This window comes from Nasonia vitripennis, chromosome 4, assembly GCF_009193385.2.
Source record: "Nasonia vitripennis strain AsymCx chromosome 4, Nvit_psr_1.1, whole genome shotgun sequence".
NCBI classification, from domain to species: domain Eukaryota; kingdom Metazoa; phylum Arthropoda; class Insecta; order Hymenoptera; family Pteromalidae; genus Nasonia; species Nasonia vitripennis.
This window is the reverse complement of record NC_045760.1, coordinates 8,721,272-8,743,452: the sequence shown is the minus strand read 5'-3', so window position 1 is coordinate 8,743,452 and position 22,181 is coordinate 8,721,272. Positions and strand designations below refer to the sequence as shown.

The 22,181-nt window shown below is 42.5% G+C and overlaps 1 protein-coding gene across 3 annotated transcripts in view; it reads right to left on the bottom strand.

Moving 5' to 3' along the window:
- Nucleotides 1–22,181, bottom strand: part of LOC100118661 (FERM, ARHGEF and pleckstrin domain-containing protein 1) — a 39,565-nt gene continuing 17,384 nt past the window's right edge. The window contains exons 10-20 of one of the 3 annotated variants that reach the window (XM_008208497.3): nucleotides 21,987–22,129; nucleotides 21,105–21,362; nucleotides 4,016–4,362; nucleotides 3,414–3,789; nucleotides 3,225–3,334; nucleotides 3,001–3,141; nucleotides 2,762–2,916; nucleotides 2,561–2,685; nucleotides 2,312–2,472; nucleotides 1,968–2,227; nucleotides 1–1,745 (exon numbers count right to left, since the gene is read on the bottom strand). In XM_008208497.3, the coding sequence (XP_008206719.2) occupies nucleotides 1,667–1,745; nucleotides 1,968–2,227; nucleotides 2,312–2,472; nucleotides 2,561–2,685; nucleotides 2,762–2,916; nucleotides 3,001–3,141; nucleotides 3,225–3,334; nucleotides 3,414–3,789; nucleotides 4,016–4,362; nucleotides 21,105–21,362; nucleotides 21,987–22,129 (2,155 nt within the window). In that variant the 3' untranslated portion in view covers nucleotides 1–1,666. Of the gene's footprint in view, nucleotides 1,746–1,967; nucleotides 2,228–2,311; nucleotides 2,473–2,560; nucleotides 2,686–2,761; nucleotides 2,917–3,000; nucleotides 3,142–3,224; nucleotides 3,335–3,413; nucleotides 3,790–4,015; nucleotides 4,363–5,893; nucleotides 16,606–16,713; nucleotides 21,363–21,986; nucleotides 22,130–22,181 lie in introns of those variants that run through there. The other 2 variants (XM_031928918.2, XM_031928919.2) reach the window with 2 other exon arrangements.

The following is a 22,181-nucleotide window of genomic DNA, read 5'->3' as shown; positions in this document are numbered from 1 at the left end:
TTGGAAATGAGGTAAGTTTTTATTCTGTATACATTCTATGAAATTTCTCGTAGCTTACAAAATTTTCTCATTCTCTCCACAAAGATCTGCACAGAAAAATTGTTTGATAATTCGAAAAATAGTTACAGCTTCCACAGATCAACGAAGACACTACGTATGAATTGATTGATTCGCTTATACATTTGTTTATTGGCAGCTGATCGATTCGTAAAAAATCGCAGCGCTCACATTGAACATTTGATTGGACTTTTGTTTAAATAACTTGTACTCTCTTAAGCTTACGTATATTATCGCTACTTTTTCATATGAATTAATTGTATACGCTAGCTCGGACATGCCTATACGTTAATTGTCTGCAGTCTTGATTATTGATTGCTTCAGAATCGAAAATGGATATGTTAAAAAGAGAAACGCCCGCAGGAAACATCGGATTTGAATACACACATATAAAAATGTAAATTTAAAAATCAACGATTTCTTCATAAATGTCCCAGGCAAAAGCGCGCACAAGCGAACATCAGCACCAGATCGATCATTAAAAAACAACAACGGCTTCTTTAAACGCTACTTTGACACATGGACTTGACTTAGCACTGGATATTTTGCATGGGACTTTAAAATCACGAAACGAACTTCATTATACAACCGAATATATTCCAGTATTCATTTAATACTGACTAATAAGTGCATTTAATTACAATAATAAAAAAAAACAATATAATAATAATAATCATATACCATCAAACAAAGGCGGTTACGCGCTTTAAAAAAAAATTTTTAAAACGAGACACATATTCGTTCTATATACATCTACGTTTTCCCTTCTCTTATCCTTCTGCACAATGCGACCGCAAGTACAAATGCATTCGCGGAATTTTCTCGTGAATTTCGCACTCTAGGTATTGATTTAGGCACGACGAGTATAATCGCGCTCATGCATTTGAGGAGCAAAGAATGAATAATACACAACGCGCTTTGTGGTCGCCTGCATTTTTAAAAGCTTCGAGCGTCTGGCTTTTATACTCCCGAGGTGGAGTTCTACCCTGTGTTTTATTTCTTCGACTGGAATTCGAGTCGGTCTTTCGTTATTAAAGTGGAAACGATGGTTTGTATAATTTAAGGCGCGAATGACATTTTTTAATGATTTTGACAAACAAGGATAGAACTTTACCGAAACGGTATAAACAATATGCTTATATAGCAGAGAATTGTTGGATACGATTATCTGGTGCTCTCGATTTTACGTTAAATAACAAAATACTATGTAGATATAGATTCTCTAGACTAACAATATACTTTAAAATGATAAAGTAAAAAAACGCATTTTAGTATTTTCAAGAATAACAGTGCGGAATTTTGTTTTCCTCTATGCAATAAATGCTAATTTTTAAGGCCATGATTTTGATGATTTTTATCTTATTTTCTTCTCTTGTTTTATTGCCTAATATCGAACGATCTTTTGATTACTCTCAATAAACTATTCCCAAAATCAATCTTCTTAGATTTTCGAAAAAGAAACACAATTTGTTAAATACCCTAAATAGTTCAACAAGGTTCTACTAAATTGTAATTATATTACAATTATTGCGCATTTAGAGAGATATTTGGGTGAGAGTACTGGAGCTCACTGTTACAGACGATTTTGGTTTTCTACTCGTTCTATGCGCTATTTAATAGTCCTCTTTGAGACTGTACTAGTCGTTACGTGACTCTGTTGCGTAGCACTCTTAATGACTTCCATCCACCTATAAAGACAATTCGACAATTATTATTTGTAGTTTGCATATGCACGAAAAATTTACTGAAAAAATTGGATACAGAAAATTTCATCGTCAAGATAATACCGCGCATTTTTTTCAACGCTTTTATTTTAATAAGATGCAGACACTAGTACATTTTTTAATAGTTCGCGATTATGCAATGCCAGTATAATAACAAAGATTTAGAAATTAAAACATGCAACGTACCTTCCATACGTGTAATCGCTTTCAGCTCTGAAGAAATAAACGTGATTCTTGAACTGGAGTTTGAAGACAAAGTCTTTGTTGATAGCATCTTTGTCCGCCGGCTGCGAAACGGCATAGCCCAACAGCGGCAGACTCGCCAGTGGGAAATCGTCTTGGTGGGATTTGTAGAAGAATAAACAAAAGTTTGTAAAGACGACCCAGAGCTTTTGCCAGCCGTTGCTATTCTTGAATTTTCTTAGGAGAAAACCGCTCAGCTGATTCTGCACGGAAACCATATCGTTTACATTTTCAACATTTTATGATGACTTATTTTAGATTTTGCAGTTCAAATTTTGAGTATTTACCTGAAAAGCTCGAAGTTGATCGCTATAACTGATACTGGTATTCCTGTGCCAGCAGACGTGCACCGTCGTGTTGCTTCGCTGAGACGCTTTGGCACCACCGCAGCTTGTGCGGTCACCTTCCATTCCAGTACCGTCTCCCACTTCGTCCACTGATCCTAAGACTGGAAAACATAATTTTACTTTCAATATACAGCCTTACAAAGCTAGAGTCGATTGTTATGATCATTTTTGGTTTAGTCTCTAACTTACTGCAAGTTTTCAGATTTAGATACGGCATCTTTCCTTCCACCGAGTCAGTCTGAGCGATGGCCATGTTGAGATCCTCCAACCATCGTTCCTTCTCTTCTTCGCTGCTGGCAGCAACTGTCAGGGATCTAGAAAAGTGTTACATTGCTTAGTTGGAAACAAGTTGACATGCGCTGAAATATCTATATTTTTGAAAAAACTTACTGGTTCCCGAGTCCGTGAATGACGAAGGCAAAGTCGCTGCCGGTCTTGTTGTCATTCTCCTGGATCTTCATACTCTTCAGGGGCAGTTGACCGTGAACCCTAAAGGACTGCGTGGGCTGCTGTGATCGGAATGTGTAGAGCAATACGTCGGAAAACTGTAAACAAGAATTCGTGAGTATACAGATTACAACATCATTTGCATCAAAGGATAGCTGTTGATTTAAAAGGTAATTACGTACCAAGAAGAACATCCTCTGTTGAAAGCCTTTGCGACTATATTTTTGCAGGCAGCCCTGCCTTATGAACCTTCGACCTTCTTGCACCAGATTATCGAAGCCACTGATGTCTCGCTGCAATTCGCATAACTGGACCAAATTCTCCTAATGACAAAACATCCACAGAAAACGATTCAGATCTATAACAAGATATAGTAAATATTCGAGGTACAAAGAAATATAATTACAGCTTGATTAAGAACTGTCAGGCCCTCGAGCAGCGTTTCGCCAAGTCTGTCCCTCGCAGCTAAACAGTCTTCAAAGTCCGTATGGTCCTTCGGATAATGGTCTAACAATCCTGCAATCGACAAAAAGGGCATTAGATTTCATGTTTCTTACTTATAACTTAAGAAAACAGTGGCGTTTAAAAAACTCACTATCAATAATACTGTTGTAATGCAGCAAGCGCTGCAGCGGCTTCAGCAAGAAGCTCGTAAGCGGCAGATAACAATGCTTCTGCGCCTCAAAGTCCCTACAGAGCTGATCGAAGTGTTTGGAGGTACGTATTGAGTACTCGAACTTCTCCAAAACTGGCAGAAGATTCTCGAGGTACTGGTCGTACAGCGGCAGGACGTTTAGCAGTGTGTTGTATAAAAAGTCGCCGATGTTGTGCCTGGCGTTGCTCTCCCAACGGGCCAGTCGTGACTCCATCTCGTGGAGACAGGGTCCGTGAGCATCGGCCAGAAGCTCGATCAAGGTGACCAGGTAGTCGCCCTCGCTTTCGTGTTCCTTGGACAGCTCTTCACGGAACCACTGATAAAGAGATTTCGTTTACGATTAAAAGATTATTTTTCAGATTTAAGGAACATTATTTAATCTATTGAACGATATTAGCGTAAACTTAAGGATGTGCAAGCGTATTCATAAGATTCTTACCGCCATGGAAAGTCCGGTTATAAAAAAATATCGATAAGATTTATAAAATTCAATTAGACGACAAACAATGTTAAGATAAGACCGAAGTGAAAGGAATACTCACAACATTGATGACTTCGAGGTCCTTCTTATAGGTCCGCTCAGTCATGAGTAGCTCCTTGGAAATGAAGTAAGCCTTGTCCGTTGGCCATCTCTTGATCTTTCTAATATCTCCATCGTCTCCCAGGTCACCGTTCCTCATCGGTTTCACCGGACTGAGCTCATTCGGCGACAGGTTACCGATTTCTTGACCACAGCTGCCATTGGCCAGACGACGTTCGGCCATCCCTCTCATGTACACCGAGTTATTGTTCTCGGATTTCCGAGTCGATTGCGGTGTATCGGGCTGTTGTTGCTGATGTTGCGGAGAACCTTTCGGGGATTCCTGCGGTTTTTCAGCCTCTGCATCTTCTGTAAGTATCGAGGCGTTATAAAATCGGTTTTTGAGCCTGGTAATACAAAACTGAAAGTATCCGAACTTGAATTATCTTTGGAATTTCGGTCGTTCAGATAACTCCAAAATTATATTGTAAATTATTATATTGCAACAGGGAAAAAAGTGGCAAAATATAAAAATTCAGCTATAATAAAATATATCTCCTATCTATAATAACGGATAAAAAAACAGTGATCGAAAAATCTGAACGCTCGCAACGGAAATAAAAATTTGGCAAAAACATGCTCTGCTCTATTTATAACAATAAGATTCTTCTCAATGCGAAGGTTTCTTTTTAATGATTAGCACTTATTATAAAAAGCGATCGTTGCGAATAAGTGAAAGATCTTGAAGTAGTTATATTCGTTGACCTTAGCGTTCACGAAATTGAATAAAATCTCAACTGGAGCGTGATATCAGTGGCCGATATTTTGAGGGTCTAGTAGTTCATGACTATCTACAGTACAATGCAACGCAAGCCTGATATTACGCTTCGATCGTCATGACTGATTTACTCTACATATAGGCTTGCCTATATTTAAATACTAGTATTACGCATTTCACTAAAAATTCGAATAAACACCAAATTTAAAAATAATTTATATAACATACTAAACTGTACAAAAGTATAATTGCTTTAATTAAAACAACATTTTAAGTTTGGAGCTACATAAAATAATAATACTACGGTTCACGAACATCAAAGGATAATAATCTCATTAAATTTTAGCAGCTTCATGAAACTCAAAGCGAATACGAATCTTGCATTTATTGAGGTTCACGCTATAGCATTGCTCTAATTAAATGAGAAATATACACGTAGCATTACTCGTAACACATATTGATAGCGAAGCAAAAAATCGTACAATTTCAAAATTAAAAAAAAAAATAGTCAAAAGAGGAATTAATAACTGTGCAGATAATGTTTAATGATGCAACTAAACATCGGCTAATACGATAAGTACGCACTACACGACAGACTTACTAAGAAAGAAGATTTACAAAGAAAAAATCTTAATAAAAGAAAGTAAACACCTAACCAGACACAAGAAAATAATTCACAGCTAATAAAAGGTTTTGTTCCACTGGGATTTACTCACACATGGTATTGTCATCCAGTCGACCAACAATTCCAGGAGTGCGATAAAAGATATCGAAATAATAACGGCAAAGAAAACCGCAATAATGAGAAATAAAGAGGATTACAAAGAAAAACTCTTAAGCTAGGACAGGACAACATCGATTATTGTCGTCAAGAAGAAAGACAAGTCTACGTGGACATCCTAATTGAGATTATCATCCCTCAGTGCTTCTATTGTCGTCAAACACGCAAGTAAAAATAAACGTTCTCGCGGCGATTTCGAATCAAAACGCGTTTAATTTTTTAAAATCGGGTTTAAAATCATAAGATAACAACGGGAAACAAAAGTTCAAGCTTCAAATTATTTAGAACGAAACGAAAATCAGTAAAACAAATCATCGTAATCATCAGTACGCCTGTGAAAGTGACTTTGTATATATAATTTATTATCATATCATATGTATATTAAGTAAATGTATCAATAATCAATGTACAATAGACTTCCTACGACTGGAATTGGCTTTTTTTTCATCTCATTATCTCCATCGAATTGTATACCCTTGCTTCCCCGAGTCAATCTTTTTAACGTTCGCTCGGGGAAACCGCGCGTGTTTTTCACTTTTAAATAACGGATATAATATAGAGTTGTAACAAGTATTACGTTATTAATTCATTCCTCCGACAATAATAATCGTATCTGCTTAATTCACTTTATCTTTTTTTTCGCCTTTTGTTTCATCGTCCTTCAAAAATGACACGAATACAAACGAAGAGATTCATGGCAACGAATATATAATATACCTTTACATATACTGTATATTCATGAGCTATATGCATATACCTTATTTCCTTCTTCCGCCTCTGCTGCAGAAGTTCTTTTTTTTTTGCTTGGTAAAGAACTCCTTTTTCCTTTATTTTCGACATACAAACTATCACTGTTATAATACTCAACACTCTCGTCACAGTCTCGGCATTTACGAACAGGATTATTCTAACGTAAAAGATCACTCCGAACGCGTGTGTATTGGCCTCAAATTAGACTCTACTTTTCACTTTTGAATGCACATTTTTTTCAAATGAATTCTCATATATATATATATATATATATATATATATATATATATATATAAACGTACTTTTATCTCGTTAGCTGTGTATACACAGACGAGAAAAAAGAATCGAGCCTTCGCAGTATCGAAGCCAAAATTGTCGAGTACTCGAGGGCTCGACGGTCTCTAGTCGTGGAAACGTCGTTACAAATTATTTACAATAAATTTTCGAGGCGAGGCAAAACAACGATCAATTATTGCTAGTCACATATTGTGTGTAATACATAATCAACATTACATTCGTGTACTGAGAAAAACCGAAAAACGTACAATAACGTCCTGCTCTTCGAGCCACTTCGAGGTCTTTTATCGTTTGGAAGACGCGAGGTACAGCAAGATTACTCATTATACTTTGTTATTCATAGCCTTAAAGAGATATACAATTTCAACTTTTATATATAAATAACATAATAAGTTGGTGCGTCAGTCAAGTCTCAACGAAATTGGCTAGATTCACTCGTCGCCTCGTCGCTGTGGGACATCACCCCCTTATGCAATGAGATCGAAATTTTGGCAAACAATTTTTCGAGCAATCGTTTAAAAGCGGATCCCGCTCGAGGGAGTCTCGAGCGACGAGGCGGCGAGCTTTGAAGAGTAAGTCTTCATTTATATAACTGGACCATGCCTATAACATGCAGTGAATTACATAGTCACTCACATAAATTTCTGGGGGGTATACAGGGGGTATAGGGTATATAGATAAGAGTATTGTATAAAGATTCGGTACACCAGGGGGGCGGATATTCTATCGAATTCGCGGTAAAAAATCTAAATCACACACGTTTCTCTTTGGCGAAAAAGTAACTATATAAAAGGAGTATCACAAACTAAAGCATAGTTTTATATATAAAAAACATGTGCGTGGAAATATCCGTGTTTTGTAGCCTCGGACGTTGTCTACTGTGTGTATGTATACGTCTCACAGGCTCGAATCATAACACGCGACATTTTTGCATGCGACGACTTTTTGGAAGAACGGAACTCGATGTATATATAGTAATATCTATAGTATGTATATTTATAGTAGGTATATAGTAAATAAACAGAGGTTTGGCGGGCACAGTAAAAATACCAAGCGCAATCGGCATGTGGAGATGCAACTGAACTAGTCGGGTTGTCTTACACGTTGATATAGTATATATAAATATGTATTATATAAACAAACGAATAATACAAAAGATGTACACGACTTGCCAATGATCCGGTCCGTAGATAGAGAGAGCAGGCGAACTCAAAGGCGAAGAGGAGAAAAATTGTGACGAGTGGCAGTGATCGGTGATTACTATGTATATATGTATATATAAATATTTGACCGTCAAAAGCGGAAACCCCTGAGTACACTTCGTCAACGTCGCGGCTTGTTAAATCGTACAGTTTTTTGTCAAAATTTCATCGAACAGTGTGCGATACTCATTTTTATTTTCTAACGACTAAGCGTTCAGGAGTTTGCACTTTTAAGGCTCATGTATAATTGAAAAGGGTCGCTACGTAATGGTTCACAGGTCTATATATAGATATTTATATTATTAAGTATACAAATTTGGGTATACAAATTGTAAATAGATGCGGGAAGGTCAATATACCACACAACACGTCAGTCATTAGAAAGGATTGCGAAGCGGTTACTTCAGTAAATATTATATAAGTCAAAGGTTTTACCTTACACATTAATAATATACGTCGGGGGGGGGGGGGGGGATTATAGCGGTGTCTGTTCGATAGAAAACATTGAGATAGCCGATGATAAAAATGAGTTGGATCATACAGATGAATAACTTTTTATCGAAATTTAAAATTTTCAAAAAGTATAGTCGGATGCAACATCGTACAACATTAACATGGTAACTTGAAAATCACAGTTTGTAGTAAAATTCACGTTAGAAGATTTAAAATTGCTTCAACAACTCTCAAAGGGCGTCTCGTAGAAGATCTAAGATACATTATACAGTGAGTTTTTAAAAGGCTGCTCAATGTCGCACTTTGTACAAATGATCGGTGATAGTAGATGACGATGACAATGGGATATGAATCTATATACCTAATGTGTGCAGTTATATGAACGGGATGTTATACTTTGATCAAATGGAAATTCTACGACAGCAAGATGAGCATTAATGAGGAAAATTAAGCTACCTAGATTAGTATGTAACAGATTTTGTATAAACGATTATCTACTGCGAGTTTTTTAGTTTCATTGGGTGTAGCCTACGACACTAATGCAGCGAAGCCATAGAAGAGACGAGTTTCATGATAACTAATGCTCGAACAATGACAGGATCAGAGATTGACATATCAGTTAAACATAATTTGTTCGTTACATCGTTCGAAACTGTCAATCCCTGCGTATTTGTGAGTGAAAATGTAAATAATGGGAGGATGTATATTAGCGAGGTAAAATATAGTATTGACAGCTACGTTAAGTGTGAAATGACTTTGCGTGATCTACAACAGATATATCTTTCTATATTGGTGATAACTGAAGTGTGATTATGTATATACGGAGTGCAAAACGTTATAGTCTTTCGCTAACGAAATACTGCATTATTTGTGCATATAATATACTTAATATCATCGTATAATAATGCGTGTTGTCAGTGAAGGTGCTTGGACACAAGCAAATTAATCGGTGTTTTGCGTTGTGTGTAATCATCTCGGTGACGGAGATAGAGAGAAAGAGTGAGTTATAAGTATATGCAACAAAAATAAAAATAAAAGATTTCAAAGAAAAAATAAAACAGTATTTGCTGAACAAGTCGCGAGCATATACAGCTGACTCGCGCGCACTACAGATCTGAGAAGTAGAGAGTAAGATGATAAGATGATGATTCGTCGGTGTGTTGCGCACAGCATAAGCTGACGACACATGTGGCATGTGGCTCTCGTGTGTTTAGTTAGTAACGTTTATCCCCATTACTCTTTCAATCGCTTCATCGTGGATAGATGGGTGTGGTGACCGGTAAGAAGCGATTGGTCAGGTTGCGGGGCGTCGCGTGAACCATTACGTTACGCACCTGGTTCACCCGGTAAGGCACGTGCCAAGCCGGCGAGTTCACGTACCCGTTCTGGTAGTTCCAGCGGTTGTAATCACCATCACCACCACCTGTCAAGAAGCACTTCGTCTTTAACTGAGCTTTCCTTGCCGTGATTCCTCGGAATTTTTTATGGTCTGTCTATATCGCGCTGTGTCAGTAGGGTGTCTGTTTCGCTTTTATCAAATGAGAGGGAAATCAAAGTGCCTCTGTTGGACGTGTAAATACGGAAAATTATTTTGTGCCAGTGGGCGTTTTGGTTTCTGTAACGTGTGTGTGTATGTGTGCAAATATAAATCCGCGGAAAAGCCTCGACCGCTAGGAGCGATCATTTGAGAAAGGATCGTATCAAGTGTGTTGTCATCAAGAAGCCCTGAATCGTTTGCGGTTAAATTTTCCCTCGACTTTGGCTACTAATACCTTGTTTTCCTAATGCAAGTGTTATTATGACCTTTACATTACGTTATATCCCTATTGTATGTGACAAGATATCATCGTTAATTGATAATAATGAGTATACAATGTCAGTCATTCGCTAATACTGAAACAGCCAAATGAATCCATTGGACGCCTCGTTCAATGCTTTCTTTTCTTCCATCAGCGCCTCGGACGGATCTTGCAAGAGGATTTACACGTCGTTTATCTTTTTACAAAAAGAATGGCGCGATCGTACCGAGGCGCGTATAAGATAGAGTACACATCATCCCCGAACTCGGCGAATCAAGTTATGCTAATATTCTTAGATTATTATTATTATTATTATTATTATTATTATTACGCTATCGATAACAATCTCGCAATGTTCGAATGTCGTTGAAATAAAAATGACGATGAAAAGAGGTGAGTATGATGAGAAGTATGAATGCCGAAACGAAAGAAAACAAAAAGGATCACGCGTGTGAAATTGTGCGACCAGAAGTGATATACATGATTACGAAGATGCATCAGATGCAGTTCCAATAGCACAGCACTGCCAATTCAAGGAGATATCATAATATTTGTATCTATATCATGTATAATTAGCATATTATTTACGATCTAAGTTTTAAATAGTTAAATTCGTTCACATGTACCAAAATGAGGTTTACACATCATTCGTTTATTTTTTCATAGACATCAAAATATCCTTAGTACTTTAGAAAATCTTTTATCAAAATTGTCCATTTATCCGCAAATTGACAGCACTGTCTATACTGTGAATAGAGTACCATCGCAAAGAGGCATACGCAGCCGCGACAAAGTATCAGAAGTATTGCATATGGACAGCGGATGCCTCGTTGCGACTCACGTCACGACAAATTCAAGAGTCGATATTATCTAGAACAACTGAGTGCATGATGGGGTAATCGAACAGAATGGATATACCTATGTGATGAAACAAAAAAATTAGATGAAAAACAAAGAAAGGTAAGAAGATGATCGGTTATAATTCAATGATGTGTACACGTAAGTTGGCCCAATCGCATGCTCTTTTCATTATGTACGTATATATGCCGAGATATATAACTTAAAATGAAAAATCTGGTTATACACCACACATTATCTAACAGGAGTAGTTGGGTTTCCGGACCCTAAAACAGTCTTAACGACACATTAACAATGTAGTAACAACCAAATCTCTCGCTCGAGGTCGTAGCAATGAATTCGCATCTTGCACGCGCGCATTTCTGGCTGAGCGATTTGCCGTTTGATGTTCGTTATGTATATATGTATACGCGACACACGAATGGACAGCGTAATCGGTCGATCGGTACTCGACAGCAGCAGTTCCGTTAAATTTTCATGTCTGCTCGGGCGTACAACAGCTCAGCAGCAGCAGGTTCAATCTCGACGATGATCGAAAAACACATTCTATTAATTCCAATTCGATAAAAAAACATTTACACTTATATTGGAAAATTTGTCTATTTTTCGTTCTATCTATATCCTACGAGTTATCGATTCAAATACAAGTTTACCGCCGTTGAGTTTTCTTCAATTATCTTCGTTTCTTTTTCTCTTATCTATAGGTACCACTCGAGGGCAAATGAAAAACGACGCTTCGTGTATAAGGTGATTATCGTTTATCTTCCGCTCAAAATCGACTGCGTGGGAAGAGGAAGGAAAGAAGGGAGTGGGATAATCGAGAGCCGCTTTGCTCCGATGCCCGTCTCTCTATATAAAAATGTGCACGATGAAAATGGTATAAAAACTAGGCACGCAATTCAAAACGAAAGTTGTTGGGCTTTGGCCTCGTAGAAAGTTTAATCGATTTTCGTATGCCGTGTGTGTTTAACGAGGACAAACAATGAAATCCGTCGTGAACCTTTTTTGTAAAAAGGCTCTCAGTGACAATCTATTGCCTCTTCATATATACTTCGTCTTGATGAGGATTTTCTTGTTTGGCGTCTCTTAATCTTTTATCTTTTATAATCGGTCGGGTATCTATTATCACGAATTAGTTTCTGTCTTAAAAACAAACTTTCTAAACTACGCATTGCAACTCTACCATTTACGATAGGACGAGGATATATTATATATGTATTAATGTTAAAAATCTACTTTGAGCAACTCGCTTTCCGCCCGCAGCTTCGACGTTCAACGATAGCGCATCACATATTCATCTTGATTCTTCTTCGCTTGCTTATTAAACTTCAGCGATGATTGTCGTTCTCGTAAACACATTATTCTTGCAAAAACTCATTTTCCTCTCGCCATCCCCTTCTTCTGAACTCGTGGTATAATTGCTCATTCATCAAAAGGGATTTTCTGTGCAAAGTAAGGTGTGTCGTATGGTTATCGGTTTATTTTGATCTTCACAATGTGGACACGTATAAGAAATAATCTTTTCGTTGGAGGTGTGTATATGTATAATTATTTATAATTATCTCTTGTGTGGAACATTTTGATCGTTAGCACATATTTTTATCATAATAAATTTAAACTATGCACCATAATTACATTATCATTGAATTATTTTCTCACTCCTTCACTCGCAATATATTTGGTGTAGCATCGTCCACTTTTTACGCGTATTCGAAGCTACTTGTTCAATTCCACGCGACTGAAATTCAATTCCATTGTCCGGAGATGCGTAAGTACTTTTTAACTCGACGATTCGATTGACTTTCTTCGCTTTTTCAAAGCAGGTGAGAATTTATTACTGTGTTTTGAGATGTTTCGCAAAACCTATTGGAATTCTTCGCTGTTGTCTCAAGCGAAAAGTTTCTTTCTAACATACACTGAACATTCGTATTAAGTATCGTTATTCTTCCTCAGTACTTCCAGTACCGTCGTATTTTAGCACTGTCTTTTCTTATTCTGTTCGGACAATTCATCATTTTCGTCATCCTCGATATCAATACTCGGTTCTACAAGTAACGGCGGAGGAATAGTAGCGACATCGAAGCTGGAATCCGTACTGGATACGATGTGGCCATCTTTTATTTCCATGTCCACCACAACCCTATGTCTTCTCTGCTGTTTCTTCCTTCTGAAAGCCCGTTGACCTCTGTCCGGTGTGTGACCTGGACTGTCCATACTCGAGGAAGTGTCACCTTCGCTCTGTGGACTTCTACCCGACGAATAAGGAAGCGTTTTTGTTCGTATTTGTGCTTTTATCTGCATTGGTGGACTAGACGTGGTCGACTCTCCGCTTAAGCTCGTTGTTGAGTAGTAAGGCGTTGACTTTGCTCTAATCGGAACGACGACTGGTCTCTCAGTCGATCTAGTACCAGTGCGTCTTGGATCCTGAGCTGGATCGGAACGAGCTCGGCCGAATTTACGTTTGCTGTGTGGATCTTCTGGTAGAGGACGTTGTTCTTCGAAAGACCAATCGTCTTCGTTTGATCTTGATATCGACGAGAATCCTGTATAGCCTTCATGCATGTCTTCGGAACTGTCGCCTCGATTGACTTCCATTCGAACTTGGTCACCGCTAGTGTAACGCATGGCCGGTACATTATCGTACAGTTGATCTTCGTCCTCCTCCGGTATTGGACCAGGTAGATCGACAAGGTCTGGTAAAATGTCAAAGTTTTCTTCGATTGCTTCGTCATACTCGTTTCTTAAAAATATTCTTGGTGGTGAGATTTCTGGAGCTTGAGCCATCATGATAGCGTTTTCTTCCTCAAATTGATTCCTCTGCATTTCGTCGAACTGGCTCTCGACAAATCTTCTCGCCTCATCGAACTCGTCTTTCGTTTCTTCGATTTCCTCGTCATGTAATTCACCGTGCTCTTCGCTGTACTCTTCAGTAGCACCTGGAAGACTTGGACTCTCTTTCATTTGGCACTTGGAATTTGGTCGCATACTCGTCCCACTTTTTTCCGAAGTGGTCGTATCACTCTGACTCTTATCCCCGCCCACAGCTGAATAATATTGTTGAGGGATAACAGTCGTACTACCGGACCAGTCGGAAATGGAAGCACCTAATTCCGCAAGAGAGTTATCATCGGATTTCGTACCAGAGTACTGACAGAACTGTCTGACAGTATTATTCGAGCTGGACCATTCGGACATCGACAAGCCCATAGAGGTATCTTCACTGTGTGAAGAACCAGTGATGTGAGAATTGGAACACGGCCTGACAACAACTCTGACCGTTCCATCGATAGTAGCGGAAGAACTTTGATTATCTTCGAGTATGGTTGATTGTAAATCATCGTGAAGCGTTCGATTTTCATCGCTAGAATCGCTATTTTGCGTATTCCGGCCTAATGTTTCCGTACTGTCCGTAACAGTCACCTTTACTGCCTCTTCAGGCTTTATCTCCATGTAGAAGGTCTCCACGTGACTGACTACAGGTGTCTCAAACATTGGCGAACTAGGTGGAGAGGGCCAATCTTCCGAAGTTTGCAACTGCAGTCTCGATCTTCTACTTTTTGGAGATTTACCTTCATCGTCACGAGCACAGACGTCTATCGGAATGTCAGGCAGTTCAGAAGAAGTTCTTCGATCCTCCGAAACTGAAAGTACTGCGGCTGCTGACGGCGGATCAGAAGACAAAGATGGTTGATGATCACTGGATATCAAGGATTCATCATCCAGACTAGGTGATCTAGAACTAGGTTTGAAAGAATCTTCCATATCGCTCTTGTCCTGTTCTGAGGTCGTCGATCTTTCGGATATCCTAGAGAGCGTTCTCGACAAAGAAAACGCGCCGTAAGATGCCATAATCTCTGGACCAATAGGATAAGCGAAGCCACCTGGCATGTCTACGAGATCATCTTGATAGCTGTCTTCATTATGGCCGTTGCTGTCTTCCGAATGCGACTGGTGCATATTATCATCGTGTGGAATCCAACCTTCCTCTAGGCTCGAACTGCCTGAACTTTCAAGAGGAAAAGGCCTCCAGGTTGAACTCATTTCATGTCTGAGAGGTCCTGGATAAACTGAACTACTGCTGCTCTCATCCTCAAGCGAAGCTTCTTTGCGTTGTTCTCTTATTAATGCGATTTCGCGTCGATCAACGATAGGTTGAACTGCTCCAATACCGAGAGGACGAGCTATCGAACACGAACTAGAATCAGGATCTTCGCGATCAGCCGTCCACGTACTCGTTTCTTCGCTCCTTGAGCGCTCCTGGCTAAGTCTGCCTTTTTTATCAACGCTAAGTCTATTGTCATCCGAATCAACGGATTTTCCTGCAGGCTCATCTTCTGGGAGTTCCTCAGTGCCATCTTCATCCTTGTGCATATCCAAGTACTCCGCAGTTAATTCGACTTCTACCAAAGTTTTTTCGTCCATCTTATCGACTCCATAATCTGGAGAACTCATCTCACTGTCTATTGCTTGCATTTGTATTTGGGTGTCTAGAGCATCCAGTGTATCTTCACTCGTATCACCCGAGTCCAATCGTTTCTTCTCTCGTGGTTCGATTTCGTAAGTTTCTTGATCGATTCCGTCGTCATGCTGATCGTCACTGTGATCGATATCATCGTCAGAACATTCTTCTATAGAAATTTGAATGGGTGATTTCGCCATGTCTGGTCCATCCGGAGGAAAATCGCTAAAATCTGGAGTCAGTGTTCCTTCTCTGCTTTTGCTAGGTCCTTGTACTGGATCTTTACTAGGACTTATCGTAACGTTTGGCAAATCTTCGCCAAAATCTTTGAGTCTCGTCTCAACTATCTTGACTTTCTCCTTTTCGGGTTCTTTCTTAACATCTTTTTCTTTAGCCTTCTCTCTTTCTTTCTCTCTCTCCTTCTCTTTTTCCATCTCCAACTCTATTTCTTTCTCCTTCAACTTTTCAGCTTCGACTATTTTCTTCACTACTTGGCTCATTCTTTTATCGGATTGAATCTTTTTGAGAGAAAACTTTGGTTTCTCGACAGGGGCTTTACTTTCCGTATTCGAATCAGAACTTTGATCGATGAATTTTGTTTGCGATCCATCTTTAATCTCAAATGGCTTCGCATCTTTCATAGCCATGCTGAGAAGTTTCTGTCGGGCTTTTGGATCGTCCAGAATTAGATCTGGACATGGAACTATATCGTTGTTCTCTGTCAATGGCGATTCCAAATACTGAGCTGATGCCTCTGTACTCGAATGTGAGTCGGTGAATATTTCTGGGACCGTCGTGTGGTCTGTGCTGTCAGATCTATTATTGAGTGAATATTCGATCATAATAGACTGCTGCTTCAGAAGTGGACTTTTCTCGTGTGTTTCGACTTCGCTCGATCTTGCTTGATCTTCAGCTTCCTCGCTTACGTCAACGGTATCATCCTTGCTTGAGAAGGCATTTGCCGGAGGTAATTTATTAACAGATATAACAGCTGCGTCTAAGGATTTAGCTCTTCTTTGGGAAGTTGGAGATTGATTTGCTGCTCCTTGACGCTGTAAGGCACCGATGCCACTTCCCTCCGACAGTCCGAGACGAGCACGCGCGAACAGCACCGGACTTTGTCCCGGTTTACGGAGTACTACCGGTGATTTCTTCGCTTCCTTCTTTAAATCACTGATCGTTTTCTTCGTTTCAGCTGCCGATTCTTGCTTGGAGCCAGAAACTTGCGACGATTTCTTCGTTTCAGGTTTTTTGGCTCGATGGGATTCAGCATTTTTTGCAACAACCGCTTCTTGCTTATTGATGATAATTATGTCCTCGTGTTTCGTGTCATAGTGTTCGACTACTATTTCCGAAACTCGCTTTTTCGGCGAAGCCTTCGGCGATACCATAGGGGATGATTTTGGCGTTACTTTCGGTGAAGATTTCGGCGATACTTTCGGAGAAACTTTCGGTGAGACTTTTGGCGAAACTTTGGGCGAGACTTTTGGCGATACTTTCGGTGAGACTTTGGGTGAAACTTTAGGAGAAACTCTCGGGGATACTTTCGATAAATCAGACTTGCTGGCCTTAACACTAACAGATCGCTTAGGAGATACCTTATCTACTGAGTCTTTTCTTTCGGTGCTTCCTAAACTTTTAGAAATGCCTAGAGACTTAGGTCTGCCCTTTTCTCTCTGCTGCAATGTAGTAACGATTTTAATAAGTTCGTCATCAACGGAGGCGGATTTCGCTCGAGGTTTCTTCAGGTCGTCGTCTCTCGAGGAGGAAAACGATCTATCTGATAATCTGCTCACTGATTTTGATCTTCCTTTTTGTATTATACTGACCTCAGGCACTATATCTGTTGAATCAATAATAATGATTTCTTGAGGCATTTCACCTAGTTTTAATTTTGATTTATCTATGCGCGAACTCGAAGGTGAATTCTTAATTTCCTTGGAGCCGCTCTTTTTAAGAGGCGGCTTATCACCTTCAAGCGATTTAGACTGCTTTTTAAAGTCCTTCTTGACGGGGTCAGATTTCACCTTCTTAATTCGTTTGGGCGATAAATCTTGCGCAAAGCTCTTGTTCTCCATTTCAGGAGACAGAAGCGTATCTATGGGCGCTTTTTCTTCCGCCAAAGACAACGACTTGGAGCGCAAGGGTTCTCCGTGAGGTCTAAACATAAACGGAGTGAATTCAGGAACTTTAAGGCTATCCAACTCTAAAGTTGGCTTCACGGGCACCTCGTCCAAAGGCAGATCCGCGACGGGCTCGACAAAGTCATCGTAGCCAGTGTCGATGATCTTAGGTCTCGATACTTTCGAAGCTACGTTTTTACTCGCCTCGCAAAACTTCGATTCGATGATGTCGAGAATCTGCTTGGTCTTCTCGGGTATGCTAGGCTTATCGTAACCTTTAGGTTTGGTTTTTTTCGGTGATGGGGGAGGCTTCGGAGACGTCGGTACCGACAAGCGACCGTCGCTCTCGTACGCGTCATCTTTCGAATGATCCGTGACGATAAGACGGCTAGGCTTGGGACGAGTCGTCAGTGGTTTGTCCGGAATCGGTGGTTTCTTGGTGAACGCAGGTTTCGATTTATCCGGATCGGGAATTTCGGGAAGAGGCATATTCTCTATGCTATCCTGTCCTTCCCAGCCGTCGTCGGGAACTTGAGACATTCTCCTCTCCCTTTCACGGCGTTCCAGCTCTTGTTTGATCTCCATCCCAACGACCTCTGCGAAATTGAACTTCGACCTCTCGGAAAGACTCGGACTCCTGGAGCTAGAGTCAGGAGATCGTCTTTTCTCGAGCGCCGATACGATGGTCACCGTAGGATCGGTGGGAGACAGATACTTCGGCGATCTGGACTCCAGACTAGAAATAATCGTGACGTTCGGCTCAGTCGGCGAGAGTTTTGTGTGTTTCTTATCTAGGCTGAACGATTTAGGCCCAATTATTCCAGCAATAGAAGGCTCCATTCTGACTTTGTCCAACGAGCTCGACTTCTTGTCCTTCGCCTGTCTCGTCGGGCTGACTTTCGGGCTTGGATTGGGCGATGGACTCGGCGAGAGCTTCGAAGTCAAGATGCTCTTCGGTTTATCGGATGGACTTAACACTACTTTCGGCTTATCCGAGCTAACGAGAATGCTACGAGGCTTTTCCGGTGATAACGCGAGTGTACAGGGTTTATCGGGTGAGGTGAGTTTCGTCAGGTCGACGAAGGAAGCATCGGTGACTGGCTTTAGCGGTAACTTTGGCAAATCTTTGGCAAGCAGTCTCGCGGCAATTTTCCCGAGTTTCGAGCCGTCGGAGTCCGATTTATCCTCGGACGCCGTGCCGTTCATCACGTGACGCTTGTGGAGAGTGTAAGGTATGTCGGTGTTGGATTTTCGGGGTTGCGTGCTGTCGGCGAACGCGTCTTCGTCGCCGGAATCGGCGGGCGTGAGATCGATCGACTTCTGATGCATGAGCACGTGGCGTTTGCTGTTGGAGCCGAATCTCTGCCTCGCCGGATTGGGATCGCTCTTCGTTCTCTCCACGGGTATGTGACAGGTCGCACTCGGTTCGTCCGGGAAGCCTACCACGACGCCGCCGACTACCTTCGGATCGTATTCGGTAAAGACAGTCTTGGACTTGTCGTTGTCCCACTCGCTGGGGACGCCGAGGACAGTTTCGGTGCGCCACTCCGTGGACAGTCTTCCCTGTCGTTCCTTCTCCAGTCGCTCGGCTTCTTTTCTGGCTTTCTCCAAGCTCCTCCAGTCGTCCCGTTCCCTTGGCTTGGACTCCCTCATCTTCTCGATCTGCTCGCTGTGTCTCCTGATATCCTGGTACTCCGCGCTGACATAACTGTCGTAGTCCAGATTCTTCATTCCCGAAAAGTCCACGCTCTTCCGGCCGTCGCGCGAATCCGTCTTCTCGAAAGTCTTCCGGTCGCTGCCTCTCCTCTTGTCCTTCTTGTCCTTCTCGTATCGCTCGAAGGAGCTGAGCTTCTCGATGGCTTTCGGATCGAAGTCGAAGATGGATCTCTCCTTGTCGATTCGGTCCGCGCTTAGGTTGTTCCTAGGCTTACCGAAGGGGCTGCGCATGTTGTCCGAGTCCCTTCTGCTATCGTAGTATCGGTACTCCTGTTCAGACAGAGGACTTCGACCAGGACTGCGTCTCGCGTCCAGCCGCTCCATGCTTCTCTCCCTTCGGTCGCGCAGCTCGCGACGGTGGTTCCGGTAGTAGCTCCTGCTGTCGAGGTTCTCCAAGCTCTTTCTGAACTCGCGCGAGTCGAGGTGTTCGTTGCTTCGGTTCCGGTAATCGCGGAAGTCGTTCTTGCAGCTGGAGCGTCTCTCCCGACCGAAGTCGAGACGCTCCAGGCTGCGTTCCCGCGCGTCGAGCCTCTCCATGCTGCGCCGTAGCTCCGCGTTGCGCCTCGTCTCCCCTCTCTCGGATCTTCGCGAGTCGGTCTTCTCGAGCTTGCGGATCTCCCGCGAGTTCTCGCGCTCGATGCGCTTCCGCTCCTTCTCTTGCATCTTCGACAGGATCTTGTCGACCTTCATCTCGGCCTCACGGGCCTTCTTCTCCCGTGCCCTCTGCGACCTACCCAAGCTACCCGTCTCCACGTACGGACGCGGAGGCTGACTTTCCTCGAGACTGGCTATGCTCCTGGCCCTGGTCTGCCTACCCACGATCGCGGCCCTGCTCAGATCGACCGGGCTGAGATCGTCGTCTATCCGCGACTTGGGCCGCATAATGCCCTCGTCCCTGAGAACCTCCGAGTCGACGTGGGTGATCTTGTGCTTCGGCCTGAGACTCTTGAGCTCGTTGAGCACCGTGACCTTTTGCTTCTGGGCCTGTAGCACCATGGGGTCCAGCTTGTTCGAGCTGTCCTGGAGGGCCAGCTTGCTGCTCGCGCCTAGCTGCTGCTGCTGTTGCTGCTCAACCGAGTTGGCGTGACGCGTCTCGAACTTGCGCTCGATCTGGGTGTTGGAGCGCTGTATACGCGACTCCATAACGACGATCTCGCTGTCGCGCTTGATCGAGGTCGTGGTGGTGGTGCTGGTCGTGGTGCTGGTCGCCGAGTACCGATCGACCGACTTGGAGCCCTTGGAGCTCTTGATGTCCGCGAGAACGTGCTTGAATAGCTGCTTGTCCGTCGAACGAATCGATCTCTGCTTGACGAAGGACTCGGTCTCGGAGTCCATCTGGAACATCTCCGGCTCGATTCCCTCGTCACTCTGGTCAGAGAGCGCCTCGTTCTCGGCCCCGTCGCGCAGACCGGGCCGCGGACTCGAGTAGGACTCGGACTCGTCCTCGGCCTCGCGTTCCAGCAGCTCGTACGAGTCGTGGGAAAGATCATCGTGGGAGAGGTCACCCGCGTGAGCGGATCCCTCGTGCCCCGACTCGGTGGACAGCGACGACGTGCCCGGGTAAGAGCTGCTGTAGATCTTGTCGGGCACGGAGTCGCGGTCCAGCGAGGGGAGCTTCGAGCTCGCCGCGCTGTACGAGCGGTGAGTCAGCTCGTCGCAGCGCGTCACCGGTCGGTCGAGCTCGCCCTGGGACGGTAGCTGCTGCTGGAAGCCGTCGAGGCCCGACGAGGCCGTTTCCCCTCCCTGCTGGCGCGGCGAGCGAGCTTTTCCCGACTCGTCGAAGCTCGTCGCGTAGAGCTCGCGGCAGCTCGCCGAGCGCTGCCACGAGTACCTCGGCAAAGGTCGGGGCACTGTGCTGAATTCAGGGGGACTGCTGTTAGAGGGGCTGATACGACCTGTTGATGAAATCCTGGTTTGCTGCTGCTGCTGGTACTGCGACTGCTGCTGATGATGACTGGTAGCATGCGAGGCTACTTGGCCCTGGCCGTATGGCGTGGCCGTCGAATGTACGTCGATAGAGGTGAGCGTCCGATAGGACATAGCTGTGTCGTCGCGACGGTGATTCGTCCCGCCCATCGAGACACTCGTCACAGTCGTCGGAGAATCCAGTGTCATCGAACCGCATGACAGAGACAGAGCCGGTGTTTCCAGTGCTGCAAGAACGGAGAAAAAAATCATCTCAGTAATCATGCTCGACCTTCTCAATGCTCGATGCATCTTAACATCACGTATGTGTACTCTCATCTCGTGCTTTTGCGCTGTTTTTTTTACTCTATTCGATTTAGCTCGTTTGCATACCTGCAACAGAAGTCCCGGTCGACTCCGAGAAAGATTGATTACACTCTCTCGTTGTCGGAGAACTGATTCGGTTTCTCAAATAAGTATTCAAAAAGCCGATCGATTTCTACGTTACACTACTTAAGCTACACTACCAAAAGGCAACTCATATATATATATATTTACAGTGAAATCCAATGATATCGGCAAATGACATTTTGCACCAAATCACTATGATTAAACAGAACAGAAATTTTGAAAAAAATAAAATAAAATAACGAAACAGATGACAGGTGATATTAGACGCAAATCAACGAAAGAAATAATAATAATAATAATAATAATAAAGAGTCACTTGACAACAGAACATAAAGTAAAATCAATATGATAGACATGGAGTTGAAGCGTTTTTTTTTCATTTAAATGCTTTCTTTTGCGTTTCTTTGAAAATTCGTGTACGGTGGTTGTTCGGTCTGTTGGTGTTCGCTCGTGGTACATACCAGGATCGCCGAGGGGCAGGAGGGGGTGGGCAGAGATGCTGGAGCTGCCCAAAAGGGAGCTGCTTGATGTGGCCCCACGATAGCCTCCCCCCTCCGAGCCCTGCAATGCCCTACCACTGCTAGTCTGCCGGAACGAATTGGACCTGCGAGCAAGAGAGAGTCAAGTTCAGCATCAGACCTAACGCTACCAATTCC